The sequence below is a fragment of the Chiloscyllium plagiosum genome, chromosome 39 (assembly GCF_004010195.1).
Source record: "Chiloscyllium plagiosum isolate BGI_BamShark_2017 chromosome 39, ASM401019v2, whole genome shotgun sequence".
In the NCBI taxonomy this organism is placed as follows: Eukaryota; Metazoa; Chordata; class Chondrichthyes; order Orectolobiformes; family Hemiscylliidae; genus Chiloscyllium; species Chiloscyllium plagiosum.
The window spans coordinates 19726133-19741662 of NC_057748.1; the positions used below are offsets into that span (position 1 = coordinate 19726133).

Sequence of the window (15530 nt, forward strand, 5' to 3'; positions counted from 1 at the left end):
TGTTAGATGTGATGGGAAGGTGCCGTGTGTGATGGGAGAGGTGTTAGGTGTGATGGAGGAGTAGACTAGGCTTTCCAGGAGCGAACGATCTCTGCGGAATGCAGATAGAGGAGGGAAGGGAAGATGTGTTTAGTGGTGGCGTCATGTTGGAGTTGGCGAAAATGGCGGAGGATTATTCTTTGCATGTGAAGGCTGGTGGGGTGAAAGTGTGAGAACAAGAGGGACCCTATCCTTATTCTGGGAGGGGAGGGAGGGGTTGAGGGTTATGGTGCAGGAGATGGACCGCATGCTGTCAAGAGCCCTGTCAACAACTGTAGGTGGGAAGCCACGGTTGGAGAAGGAGGAGCACATATTAAGAGCACCACATTGGAAAGTGGCCTCATCGGAACAATAGGCTACAAGATTTCTGCTTATAGATGCACTCAATGGACAACCTGGGTGGAAGAACTAGGGAAAAAAACAATTGCAGACAGAAATAATACCATCAAGTCAGTACATATAGTAACAGGTTGTAACATTTTGATGCTTAGGCTGAATATTCTTCAACAGAACTGATTATATAAATTTTGTCTATTAAATGAAGGATTTCCATCAGTCTAAAAGCTTAAAAAACAGTTTTTAAAAAAGTTAACAATTTCTTGTAGGCAATATACTCCACAGCTTAATGACATTTTTGCTGTATTTATCAAACATCAGCCACTAAAAGTTGAACCACAGGTTAGCAAGGCCATTATGAAAACAACAAACCAAATACCATGCTTTACTTAAAGAGGAGCAGTATTTTAAAAAAAAAGGAAGAAATGCTGGCTAGACTATAATTAGAGTGTTGCCTGCAGTTTTGTTTGTCATATTACAAAAATGATATGAGAGAGGAGAGGACGATACAAGAAATACATGGGTACCCAGATCTGGAAAGGACTGACAGGCTAGATCTCTTCTCACTTGGGAAAATAAATGCTGAGCTGTGACTCAGAGATCTTTAAAATTATGAAAAGATTTGAATGATACAAAGCAAATGTTTGCTCTTGCGGAGAAGAACACAACTAGAAGTGATCAATATATGACAGACAATAGGAAATCCAATTGGAGATTCAGAAGAAATTTAATTCAATTAATGGTGAGAACATGAAACTCATTACCACAGAGACTGGCCGAAGTGAAATGGAATCAATGTATTCAAGGAGAAACTAGACAATTATATGAAGAAATGAACAGAGGGTAGTACAGTGGCTCAGTGGTTAGCATTGCTCCTCACAGCGCCAGGTACCCTAGTTCGACTCCACCCTTGGGCAACTGCCTGTGTTGAATGTGCACATTCTCCCCATCCCTGTGTGGGTTTCCTCCCACAGTTCAAAGATGTGCAGGTTAGGTGGATTGACAATGCTAAATTACCTATAGTGTCCAGGGATGTATAGCTTAGGTTTATTAGCAATGGGGAATGAAGACTTACAGGAATAGGATAGAGGGTGGTTTGGGTGGAATGCTCTTTGGAGGGTCAGTGTGGACTCGATGGGCTGAATGGCCTGCTTAAATGCTATAGGCATTTTATGATTCTAGAGGGTTACATGGGATGGGAGAAGGCTCAAGCAAAGCATAAACACATGTATGAACATGGGCCAAAATGGCTTATTGGTGTGGCACATATCCTATGCAGTAGTCCTAATCTTCAACTTCAGCTCACCTGGTTTGCACCAAGGTACAAATTGGCAGCAGTCAAATCTAAACTGCTAACTGTTGTTACAGTGACAGTGTGGTTTGGATGGTCGTACTGAATGGACTCCATTCTGGATGATGTCATTTGATCCAACTCATCAGCCTCCTCTGTAAGTAAACAAGAAACAATGCAATAATCTTGTAGTATACTAGCCTAGTAAGATGACTTTGCCTCCCACATTGTAGCCAGATTCAAGGTATATAGACAGGTTGTACAGATGTGCTAAATTGGCTTTAAATGGAAATTTGCTAGGCCATTGCAGAGTCAACTACATTGCTGGAGTCATATGTAGGCCGGACTCAGTGAGGATTTCTTTCCCTAAAGAACATCAGCAAACCAAATGGGTTTCTATAGCTGTCGTGATCTACCTTTATAATTTCAGATCTGCATTAAACTCAAATTTCATTTAGTGGCATGGTAGGATTTGAACTCTAGCTTATTAGTCTAGTGACATTACCACCAATCCACCAGTTCATACGCAAAGTAAACTGGAAAGCAAACAGAACTTGTACAAAACTCTCATCAAGAGTAGGGAGAAAAGTGGAGAAACTTTGAGTTTAGGAGACAATGTCTCACTGGTCCAGACTACTCCAGGCCTCAGTGTTGAGCCATCATGATCCCACCATAGCAGATCGATGCTGGAATCAAATACTTGCGGTTATAGGTTGCACGTACTGAGACATTATTTAAAAAACAATATCTGATGAACAGTTGTCCCTTGACTACACAACTCAACAAAAACTGGGACACTGAGCTTGAAATCAGCTCAGTCATAGAAGTTACCTAAAGCTTCTTGCCTCTCCTTGAACATCTTCATGTATTCCTTGTGTCTCTGCAAGTCAGTAAAGAGTATAGGTTAGGAAATCAGTATTACTGAATTGTACATTTTCAACTTTCAGCAATTCACCAATAGAAGCCACATCTTCAAATTCCTTCCTTACCTATGCTGCTATTCTTGTTGAATAAATCTGCACGGTGAGGGAGATGAAACTCAGAATCATAAATATAACATTGTCATTAACAAACCTAACAGGAATTCTACAGGAAACTTTTGTAGTCAGAGATGGGCTCAAACATGGAACTCACCACCACAACTATATTGAGGGATTGAGGCAACAAGCATAGATGCACTGAAGAGGTAGCAAGCTAAATACAAAGAAGAAGCAATAGAAAAATGGGGTTTAGACAGTGGGTGGGTGGAGGTTCAATGGAACCTTAGCATCAGAGTGGATCTCTTGAGACAAACAGCCTGTTTTTGTTCGGTAAATACTTCTTAAGACTAAGTAACTTTTTCAATCTTGCTCTTCTCCTTCAAGAAACTCTTTAAAACTTATCTCTTTGACCAGAATGTGGGTCCTATTGAGAACCTTCATTATTTTTATTTTTATCATTTTTTGTCTGGAGTTGTGAACTGTGAGCTGAGAACAGAAGGTGACCTTTCAGCTGTGAGCAGCAGCTTGTTTTTAAAAATAAAGTACAAACAAACAGGCTCAGAAGTTAACTGAAGGCTGAGTCTTGTTCAGAGATTTCCAGTTCCGGAAATGCATTACATTCAAATGGATGGCAGATGACTGAATATTAACTGAGGCCTCAGGGGTTATGGTGCTAACCAATCTAATAAAGAAAATGTTTCAAAGAAAAACAGAAAGAGAAACCAAAGTTTGCACTGATTTTGAACTGCGGTTTTGTCAGAAGGATTCTGGCTCAAGCCCCTTCAGCCCCTTGAGCCATTCAATAGGATCATGACTAATTCAACATTCCTCATATCCACTTGCATGTCCTTTCCCCAAAACCCTTGATTCCCAACGGATCACAAATCTGTCTATCTCAGCCTGAAATACTCACAAGAACTCTGTCCCCACAGCTTTATGTGAGAAGCAATTCTAAAGACTGTCAATCCACTGAGAGAAATTTCTTCTTTTCTCAGTTTTAATTTGATACCCTTTTATTCTGAGGCTATGCCCTATGCTCTTAGAGGAGGAACCTCTCAGTATTTACCCTGTCAAGCCCTTGAAGAATCCTATCTGTTTCAATAAGATCACTTCTCTGCTAAATCCCAAAAAGTAAAGTCCCAACCTGTTTAGCTGTTGTTCATAAGACAATCCCTCCGTACTGGGAATCATCCAAGTGAACCTTCTCCGAACTTCTTGCGATAAAGTAATATTTTCTTAAATAAAAGGTGATCAAAACTGTTGGCAGCACTGCAGGTATGGTCTCACCAGCACCTTGTAAAGTTACAGTAAGACATCCCTACTCTTCCACTACAACCTCCTTGAAATAAGAGCCAACATTCCAGTAGCCTTCCTGATCATCTGCTGTCCCAGTGTGCTAGCTTTCTGTGTTTCATGCATGAGTACTCACAATTCCCTTGTGTTGCAGTTTCTGCAGTTCCTCTCAATTTTAAATAATATTGGTCTTTTGTTCTCCTACGCAAAATGAACAACTTCACATTTTCCCACATTATACTCCATTTGCCAATTTTTAGCCCAATTAATTAACCTATCAGTATCTTTCCGTAGACTGTCTCGCTCTCTCGCAATTTACCTTTTCACCTATTTTTGTCTCTTCTGCAAACTTGACAGACACTAAGATAAGGGCCCATGGTGTCAGAGCAAGGTACTAGCATGGATAGAGGCTTGGCTGTCTGGCAGAAAGCAGAGTTGGGATAAAAGAGTCCTTCTCAGGATGGCAACTAGTGACAACTGGTGTTCCGCAAGTCTCCGTGTTGGGACCACAACTTTTCACTTTATACAATAACGATCCAGATGAAGGAACTGAGGGCATTCTGGCTAAGTTTACAGATGATACAAAGATAGTTAGAGCGACAGGTAGCATTGAGGAGGCAAGGAGGCTCAGAAGGATTTGGACAAGTTAGGAGAGTGGGCAAAGAAGTGGCCGATGGAGTACAACATGGGAAAATGTGAGGTCATGCACTTCTGTAGTAAGAATAGAGGCACGGACTGTTTTCTAAATGGGGAGGAAAATTCAGAAGTCTGAAGTGCAAAGAGACTTGGGAGTTCTAGTCCAGGATTCCCTCAAGGTAAACTTGCAGGTTGAGTCAGTAGTTAGAAAGGCAAATGCAGTGATGGCATTTATTTTTAGAGGACTTGAGTATAAAGCAGGGATGTACTTCAGAAGCTCTGTAAGGCTCTGGTCAGACCACACTTGGGAGTATTGTGCGCAGTTTTGGTTCTCATATCTCAGGAAGGGTGCACTGGCCTTGGAGTGAGTTCAGACAAATGATTGTAGGAATTAAAAGCTTAACATATGAGGAAGGTTTGAGGACTCTGGGTTTATACACGATAGAGTTCAGAAGGATGAAGGGGGATCTAATTGAGACTACAGAATGGCCTGGACAGTGTAGATGCTGGGAAGATGTTTCCATTGGTAGGAGAGACTAGGACCAGAGGGCGTAGCCTTAGAGTAAAGGGAAGGCTTTTCAGAACAGAGATAAGGAGAAACTTCGGCAGCCAGAGAGCGGTGAATCTATGGAATTCACTGCCACAGAAGACTGTGGAGGCCAGGTCATTGAGTATATTTAAGACTAAAATTGATAGGTTTTTGAATATCAAGGGTCACAGGAAGAAAGCGGGAAAATGGGATTGAGAAACTTATCAGCCAAACTTATCTGAGTGGCAGGGGAAATTTGATGGACTGAAAGGCCTAATTTATGATCCTATGTCTTATAGTCTCGGCTACAATACACTTGCTCCTTTACTCCAAGATATTAACATATATTGTAAACAGTTTCGGACCCAGCTCTGATCCCTGTGGAACACTACTGGTCATTGATTTCCAACCTTATAAGGAACCCCTTATCCCCATTCTGTACATTAGCCAACCTTTTGAGAGATACCTTGTCGAATCCAAATAAAACCATAAGATATAGGAGTGGAAGCAAGGCCATTTAATCATGGCGGTTGGGCGTTTCAATTCCACTTACCAACACTCTCCCCGTAGCCCTTAATTCCTTGCGAGATCAAGAATTTATCAATCTCTGTCTTGAAGACATTTAATGTCCCAACCTCCATTGCGCTCTGTGGCAATGAATCCCACACTCTCTGGCTGAAGAAATGTCTCATTTCCGTTCTAAGTTGACCCCCTCTAATTTTAAGGCTGTGCCCATGGGTCCTAGTCTCCCCACCTAATGGAACAACTTCCCAGCGTCCACCTTTTCTAAGCCATATATTATCTTGTAAGTTTCTATTAGATCTCCCCAACCTTCTAAACTCTAATGAATACAATCCCAGGATCCTCAGCCGATCATCATGTTAGGCCTACCATTCCAGGGATCATCCATGCAAATTTCCGCTGGACACCCTCCAGTGCTAGTATATCCTTCCTGAGGTGTGCGGCCCAAAATTGGACACAGTATTCTAAATGGGGCCTAACTAGAGTTTTATAAAGTCTCAGAAGCACGTTGCTTCTTTATGTTCAAACCCTATTGAGATAAATGACATTAGGCCCTCACCCCCCCCCCCCCCAATATCCTTTCAAATCGGTCGGAAATCATATCTACTGGTTTCACTCAATCCACTCTGGGTGAGACTTGAAAACGCTAATAATCAGTCAGGCATGATCTTCCTTTTATGAACCAATATTGATGCTGCTGGATTAGACTGTAATTTACCAAATGTTTTGCTATGATGTCCTTAATAATTGATTCCAATACTTTTTCAACAAATTATGTCAGGCTGATTGGCTCACAGTTACCCACTTTTTGGTTCCCTCCCTTTCTGAATAGGGGGTCACATTATCAGTTTGCCAATCCTCTGATATTTTCCAGAATTCAAAGATCTTTGAAAAATTACAACCACTATCACTGTAGCTACCTCTTTTAAAATTCTAGTATATAAGCCACAAGGCCCAAGGGACTTGGCTGCCTTTAACTTTATAATACTACATCTCTAGTAATGGTGATGTCAATTAATTCTCCCCCCCATATTCTTTAGTATCAGTGGGATGTTTGAAGTAGTTTCCACCGTAAAGACTGATACAAAATATCTGAACTCCCCTGTCATTTCATTGTTCCCCATAATCACCTCCCCAGATTCATTTTCAAAGGGGCCTGTGTTCACTTTGACCTCCCTCTTTTATATACTTAAAGAAGCTCTTGCCAGGTTTTATATTCCTCACCAGTTTGTCCTCATAATTTATTTTCTATTATCTTTGCCAGATTCTGAATTTATCAATCTTTGGGGCTATGACTTATTTTTGCCTCCCAAATCTTTCCTTTTAACTTAATACTCTCCATAATTTCCTTGATTAGCTGGAGTTGATTTATCCATCTCTTGGAATCTTTACTAGGATAGATTTTTGCTGAGAGTCATGAATTACCTTTTAAATACCTGCCACTGCTTACTTACTATCAATCCTACTAATCTACCCACTTTAGCTAACTCTATTCTTATTTCATTGTAGTTCCTTTTATTTAAATTAAACACAATTGTTTCCAACGCAAGTTTCTCAGACTTGGAACTGAATATTAAATTCTATCATTTTATGATCACTATTTCCTAGGGGATCTTTAAGTCTGAGGTCATTTATTAAGACTGTCTTAGTACCCATCACCAGATCTAAGGCAGCTTGCTCCTTTGGCTCTAAGAAACTAGCCTTACTACACGCTATGAATTTGTTGTCACAGCTACCCTTTGCAATTTGGTTAACCCAATTATCACAAAAATTAGGCATCCATAGTTACTGTTAATCATTTTACACGTTTCTATTTATTGGCTTATAGTCTTTCCTAGAGTGGCTAATATTTGAGGATCTGACCAATGTCTTTCCTTTATTGGTTTTCTACCTCCATGTTTGCACCGTGTCTGTGTACGTTTCCACCGAGTGCTCTGATTTCCTCCCACAGTAGAAAGATGTGCAGATTAGGTGGATAGCCATGCTAAATTGCCCCGGTGTGTTCAGGGATGGGAAGGCTAGGTGGATTAGCCATGGTAAATGCAGGGTTATGGGGATAGGCTGGGGGGCTGAAGCTGGATGGGATGCTGTTTGGAGGGTTGGTGTGGACTCAATGGGCTGAAAGGCCTCTTTACACAATGTAGAGATTTTATGATCCAAATGGACTCTACATCATCCAAGCTGAGAACATCTCTCACAACTGTTCTCATTTCATCTCTTATTAATAGTGCTACCACACCACTTCTTCTATGCCTCTTATCTTTCTGAAAGGTCAAATATCCCTGATTTTAAGTTCCCAGTATTGATCTCCTTGTAACCATGTTCCTGTAACAGCTATGGGATCACAGTAATTTACCTTGAATCGTGCCAGCAGCTCTTCTACATTATTTCAAGTGGTTCGTACATTAAGATACTAAGTCTTTAAGGTCAAATTTCCCTATACTTTCTTGGTCCAATTTTACATTCATACATTCCGTCCCTTCCTTCTATTTTCTGTTAACAATGAGTCCCATCACTAACCTGCGATCCTACCCCCCACTATTGTGTTTTTGCTCTATCTACAGCCCTGATAATGCAATTCACCAGGATTCTAATCCCAGCATGATTCAGTTAGGATGATTCCATCGGAACAGATCCCTCCTTCCCCAGTACTGGTGTCAAATGACTCATGCATTTGAACCCATTTCTCCCACACCAATCTTTGAACCATGCGTTAACCTCTTTAATTTTGTTGACCCCGTGCCATTTTGCTCATGGCTCAGGTAGTAATCTGAAGATTATCACCTTTTTTTGTTCTGCTTTTTCATTTAGCACTAACTGCTCATATTACCTCAGCAGAACCACTTTTCTTGTTCTACCTGCATTGTTGGCATCTACGTGGACCACAACAACAGGATCTTTCCCCTCCCATTCAAGTTGCTCTGCAACCCAGATAGAATTTTCCTGAAGAAGGGCATGTGCCCGAAACGTCGAATCTTCTGTTCCCTAGATGCTGCCTGACCTGCTGTGCTGTTCCAGCAATAAAGTTTCAACCCCCAGATAGAATACCCTGAACCCAGGGACAAGGCAGGTAATACAGCCTTCAGAACTCTCAATGCTGGTCACAGAGAACAGTTTCTATTCCCCTGACTAATATCCCCAATAATAACCCCTCCTGAATGACTCCCTGCACCATGGCACTATCATCAGTTTGCTCATCCTCCTTACAGCTCTCAACTCTCATCCACACAGGGAGCAAGAATCTAAAACCTGTTAGACAAGCTCTAGGGCTGAACGTCCTGCAGCAATAGCTCCTGGAGCCCTCTTCTTGCCTTGCTATTGCTGCAGTAAGTTCAGCCCTTGAGCTTGTCAAACAGCCTTCAAAGGTATACAGAGTATAGGACGTTGCTTAAAAAGGAAATTAGGAGGCCAAATAGGGATCACAAAATACCTTTCACAGATGGGAACAAGGACATCCTCACAGCTTCTCACAAGTACATTAAGAATAAAAGGATTACTAGGTACAGTGTGAAACCTATTAGAGACCAAACAGGCAACCTGTACGTAGAGCCAGTGGATGTGTGAGAGGTCTTAAACGAATACTTTTCATCTGTATCACAGAGTAGAATGACATTGTAGCTAGGAAAAGCAGTTGGGAGGTGAGGTTCTAAAACATGTTAAAGATTAGTAAGAAGAGATATTAGATGTTTTAGTAGGCTTACAGATGCATAATTCCCCAGGCTCTGATGAGGTATATCCCAACTTGCCATGAGAAGAAGGGAGGAGATTACTGGATCCCTGGCGGATTTTTAATACTTCACCGGCCATAGGAAAAGTGCCAGATGACTCCAAGATAGCTAACATGGTTCCTTTTTCAAGAAGGACAGAAGAGAAAAGCAGGATAATTACAGGCTGGTTTGCCTGTCAACCGTTCAATAGGGAAATTATTGGAAAGAATTCTAAAGGACAGGATTAATCAATACTTGGTACAGCAGGGATAGTCAATACAAATCTTTTAGAGGGATATCCCGTCAGACTATGTTAAATGAGTTTTTTTGAAAGGTGACTATATATTGATGAGGACAGTGAAGTTAATCTGATTTACATAGATATCTCAAGGTCCCACATGAAAGGTTGGTCCAATAGGTAAGAGCCAATGGGATCCAAGACAAGTTGGTAAATTGAATCCAAAATTGGCTTACAAATAGGAGGGAAAGGGCCATGGTGGAAGATTATTTTAATAACTGGAAGCCTCTGACCAGCAGTGTGCTGGGACTCCTGCTGTTTGTTTTGTACATTAATTAGTTGGATGTGGGCCAGCAAGAGGTCATTGTCCACATTGGAACCAACGGCATAGGAAGGAAAAGGTTGAGATTCTGAAGGGAGATTACAGAGAGTTAGGCAGAAATTTAAAAAGGAGGTCCTCGAGAGTAGTAATATCTGGATTACTCCCAGTGCTACGAGCTAGTGAGGGCAGGAATAGGAGGATAGAGCAGATGAATGCATGGCTAAGGAGCTGGTGTATGGGAGAAGGATTCACATTTTTGGATCACTGGAATCTCTTTTAGGGTAGAAGTGACCTGTACAAGGAAGACGGATTGCACCTAAATTGGAAGGGGACTAATATACTGGCAGGGAAATTTGCTAGAGTTGCTCGGGAGGATTTAAACTAGTAAGGTTGGGGGAGGTACCCAGGGAGACAGTGAGGAAAAAGATCAATCTGAGACTGGTACAGTTGAGAACAGAAGCGAGTCAAACAGTCAGGGCAGGCAGGGACAAGGTAGGACTAATAAATTAAACTGCATTTATTTCAATGCATTACAGCTGTGCTGAGGGAGGATATTCCCAGAAATACATTCAGGGAAGTTATTTGGGTGGAACTGAGAAATAAAAAAGGGATCACCTTATTGGGATTGTATTATAGACCCCCTAATAGTAAGAGGGAAATTGAGAAACAAACTTGTAAGGAGATCTCAGCTATCAGTAAGAATAATAGGGTGGTTATGGTAGGGGATTTTAACTTTCCAAACATCGACTGGGACTGCCATAGTGTTAAAGGTTTAGATGGAGGGGAATTTGTTAAGTGCGTACAAGACAATTTCCTGATTCAGTAAGTGGATGTACCGACTAGAGAAGGTGCAAAACTTGAACTACTCTTGGGAAATAAGGCAGGGCAGGTGACTGAGGTGTCAGTGGGGGAGCACTTTGGGGCCAGTGACCATAATTCTATTAGTTTTAAAATAGTGATGGAAAAGGATAGACCATATCTAAAAGTTCAAGTCATAATTGAAGGAAGGCTAATTTTGACGCTATTAGGCAAGAGCCTTCAAAAGCTGACTGGGGGCAGATGTTTGCAGGTAAAGGGACGGTTGGAAAATGGGAAGTCTTCAAAAATGACACAATGAAGAGTCCAGAGACAATATATTCCTGTTAGGGTGAAAGGAAAGGTTGGTAGGTGTAGGGAATGCTGGATGATGAAAGATGTTGAGGGTTTGATTAAGAAAAAGAAAAAAGTATATATGAAGTATAGACAGGATAGGTTGAGTGAATCCTTAGAAGAGTATAAAGGCAGCAGGAGTATACTTAAGAGGGAAATCAGGAGGGCAAAAAGGGGACATGAGAAAGCTTTGTCAAAAAGGGTTAAGGAGAATCCAAAGGGTTTTTACAAATACATGAAGGGCAAAAGGTAACTAGGGAGAGAATAAGGCCCCTCAAAGATTAGCAAGGCGGCCTTTGTGTGGAGCCGCAGGAGATGGGGGAGATACTAAACAGGGAGTTTACTGCAGAAAAGGACACTGAAGATATAGAATATAGGAAAACAGATGGTGACATCTTGAAAAATGTCCATATTACAGAGGAGGAAGTGCTGGATGTCCTGAAACGCATAAAGTTGAATAAATCACCAGGACTTGATCAGGTGTACCCTGGGGTCCTGTGGGAAGCTAGGAAAGTGATTGTTGGGCCCCTTGCTGAGATATTTATATCATCAATAGTCACAGGTGAGGTGCCAAAGACTGGAAGTTGGCTAATATGGTGCCACGATTTAAGAAAGGTGGAAGGACAAGCCAGGGAACTATAGACCAGTGAGCCTGACCTCGGTGGTGGGCAAGTTGTTGAAGGGAATCCTGAGGGACAGGATGTATATGTGTTTGGAAAGGCAAGGCATGATTAGGGATAGTCAACATGGCTTTGTGCATGGGAAATCATGTCTCACAAACTTGATTGAGTTTTTTGAAGAAGTAACAAAGAGGAGTGATGAGGGCAGAGTGGTAGATGTGATCTATATGGACTTCAATAAGGCGGTCGACAAGGTTCCCCATGGGAGACTGATTACCACGGTTCGATCTCATGGAATACAAGGAGAACTAGCCATTTGGATAAAGAGACCTTGGAGTGTAGGTTCATTGTTCCTTGAAAGTAGAATTGCGGGTGGACAGGATAGTGAAGAAGGCGTTTGGTATGCTTTCCTTTATTGGACAGAGTATTGAGTGCAGGAGATCACGTTGCAGCTGTACAGGACATTGGTTAGGCCACTTTTGGAATATTGCGTGTAATTCTGGTCTCCTTCCCATCGGAAGGATGTTGTGAAACTTGAAAGGGTTCAGAAAAGATTTACAGGATGTTGCCAGGGTTGGAGGATTTGAACTAAAGGGAGAGGCTGCTTTCCCTGGAGCATTGGAGGCTGAGTGGTGACCTTATAGAGGTTTATAAAATCATGAGGGACATGGATAGGATAAATAGACAAAGCCTTTTCCCTGGGGTGGGAGAGTCCAGAACTCAAGGACACAGGTTTAGGGTGAGAGGGGAAAGATATAAAAGAGACCTAAGTGGCAACTTTTTTATGCAGAGGGTGGTAAGTGTATGGAATGAGCTGTCAGAGGAATTGGTGCAGGCTAGTACAATTGCAACATTTAAAAGGCATCTGGATGGGTATATGAATAGGAAGGGTTTACAGGGATATAGGCCTGGTGCTGGCAGGTGGGATTATTGGGTTAGGATATCTGTTCGGCATGAATGAGTTGGACCGAAGTGTCTGTTTCCGTGCTGTACATCTCTATGACTCTAAGAAGGAATACAGAATACTTGCCTACATTAGCCATGGCACTGAATGTAGGAAGTCTTGTTACAACTTTATAAAACATTACACCACAGATTAAATACTGCTTGCAGTTCTAGTTGCCACACTATAGGAAGGACATGATTGCACCAGAGAAAGTGTAGATGAGATTCACGAGGATGTTGCCTTGGATGAAACATCTCAGGTTACAAGAAGAGATTGGATAGGCTAGGTTTGTATTCCTTTGCAAGGGGAAATATAATCGAGTCATACAAAATTATAGAGCCATAGACAGAGTAGAATGTGAGAATTTCTTCTTCATGGGAGGTGTGTCTAAGACCAGAGGACATAAGTTTAAATGAGGAGTAAGTGATTTAGAGGGTGATCTAAGGAAAACTTTTTTCACTCAGATGATATACGGAATGTGCTGCCTGAGCAGGTGGTGGAGGCAAACACTCTTGCAAATGTAAAAAGCATCTGGACAAGTAATTAACTTGCACTGTTGGCTGTGGACCAAGTGCAGGTAAATGGGATTAGTTTATTTTGGTGTTTGCTCATTGGAATAGACATGAAGGAGAAAGTGAGCAGATGCTGGAGATCAGAGCCGAAAAGTGTGGCACTGGAAAAGCACAGCAGGTCAGGCAGCATCCAAGGAGCATGTTTCGGTCGATGTTTCGGGCATAAGCTCTTCATCATGAATGTGCAGATGGACGGAAGGGCCTATTTCTATCTGTAGGAGTCTGACTCCAACAATCTGGCCTATAGACCATTATCTTCTGATTATACTACCTCCTTTTAGGATGTCAGTTTTTGCTTCTGTGAAGCATCCTGGGACATTTTAGTATTTAAAGTGTTATTTAAATACAAGCTGTTGTTGTTTGGTATGTTAACGTGCTGGACTAGTAATCCAGGGACCCAAGTAATGTTCTGGGGACCTGGGTTCAAATCGCATCACACCAGACAATAGAATTTCAAATCAATAAAATTTCGAATTAAGATTCTAATGATGAATGTAAAACCATTGTGGATTGTCATAAAAATCCATTTGGTTTATTAATGCCCTTTAGGGAAGGAAATCTGCTGTCATTTTCCGTTCTGTCTTTGTAGTGTGGTTGATTCTTAATTATCATATAGCAAGCCACTCAGTTGATTCAACTGTGAAAAAAAAAGAATTCCCTCCCTAAATGCATTGTGGATCAACCCACAGCAGGTGGACAGCAATGGTTCAAGAAGGCAGCGCAACACCACCTTCTCAAGGGCAACTAGGCATAGGTAATAAATGCTGGCCAGCCAGTGATGCCCGCATCACACAAACGAATAAAAAAAATTATGTAAGTTACTGTTTTCAAGTAATCTTGTTTGTCAAACTGAATGTGTCAATCATGATTCCCACCTCCTCTTTCAATCTTTTCTGTTCTTCCTTCAGTTTCACTTTAATTTCTTCCAAAGCCTTTTTCCTCCTCTCCACCTTACGCTTGTGAAAGCCAGTCAGAAACTCCCTTCAAAAAAGAATAATTTATTAAACTACAGAATGATCACAGCCTACAGGAAGTCATGTGAACTAGGAGTAGGAGATTGTGGTGGTTGTTAGGAGTCACTGATTTCATCCCAGGACATCACTGCTGGAGTTCTTCAGGGTAGATGTTTTCTAATCAGCCTATTCAGGGGTGTTGTTACATAACTCTGGGCAGATGGAACTTCAATCTGAGCCCCCTGGTTCAGAGGTAGGGGCACTACTGCTGTGCTACAGCCACCACTAAAGCTTCCTCAGATATTTTGAAATAAACCCATTAAGAGATGTTACAATATACCTCTCGGACAAGTGGGACTTGAACTTGGGCCTACTGCCCAGAAAAAGGTGCATTACCACGATGATTTAACACCTCCTCGAGTTCCTCAGGATATTATGTCCTCAGCACAACCATCTTCTGCTGCTTCATCAATGGCTGACCTTCTCTCATCATAAGGTCAGAAATCACCATACGCATGCTCCCCGCCAAGTCACTACCATCCCGACTTGGAAAATTATCACAGCTACTTAAGTGTCCCTGGGTCAGAAAATACTGGTACTTCCTTCGTAACACATCATGATTATCGCTACAGAATAAGGATAACAGTGGTTCATGAAGGCAGCTCATCACCAACTTCTCCAAGCCATCCAGGCAATTAGAGGGGTAATAAATTTCAGGCCAGCAATACCCACATCTCATATACGAACTGAATAAAATTCAGCATTTCAATGTTGCTTTGCCATTAGGTAAGATCATGGCAAATCTGATGTTGACTCAACTCTACATTTCTGTTTACCCCTTAATTCACATCACCTTCCTTGTTGGTCATTCAGGTTGAAACTTTATTGCTGGAACAGCACAGCAGGTCAGGCAGCATCCAGGGAACAGGAGATTCGACGTTTCGGGCACAGGCCCTTCTTCAGGAATCCTTGATTCCTGAAGAAGGGCCTGTGCCCGAAACGTCGAATCTCCTGTTCCCTGGATGCTGCCTGACCTGCTGTGCTGTTCCAGCAATAAAGTTTCAACTTTGATCTCCAGCATCTGCAGGCCTCACTTTCTCCTTGTTGGTCATTCAGCCCATCATTCCTTTTCATTGAACCCCGTCAACACGTGCTTCTATTTTTCTCTCTACCACATGTTTATCCAGTCCTTTTCAAGACAACATTACACTTTGTGATAGACATTCCACATTCTCACCGATCTCCCTAGTACTCACGGATCACAAGCCAAGAAACTTGCCCTATTGTTTGTGGGGGGGGGGAAAGAGCTGGAAGAATGAGCAGAGCATACTTGAGCCGTGCTTCACTCACACATTCCTGAAGTCCCCAACCTCAACTCCAGCCGCCACACCCACACA

General features: G+C 41.8%; 1 protein-coding gene across 3 annotated transcripts in view; it reads right to left on the minus strand.

The window, feature by feature from the left end:
- The window catches only part of nol12 (nucleolar protein 12), a 25794-nt gene that overhangs the window by 9577 nt on the left and 687 nt on the right, over nucleotides 1-15530 (minus strand). For 2 of the 3 annotated variants that reach the window (XM_043679935.1, XM_043679936.1), the window contains exons 2-4: nucleotides 14056-14161; nucleotides 2498-2546; nucleotides 1682-1821 (exon numbers count right to left, since the gene is read on the minus strand). In XM_043679935.1, the coding sequence (XP_043535870.1) occupies nucleotides 1682-1821; nucleotides 2498-2546; nucleotides 14056-14161 (295 nt within the window). Of the gene's footprint in view, nucleotides 1-1681; nucleotides 1822-2497; nucleotides 2547-14055; nucleotides 14162-14529; nucleotides 14622-15530 lie in introns of those variants that run through there. The other variant, XM_043679937.1, reaches the window with a different exon arrangement.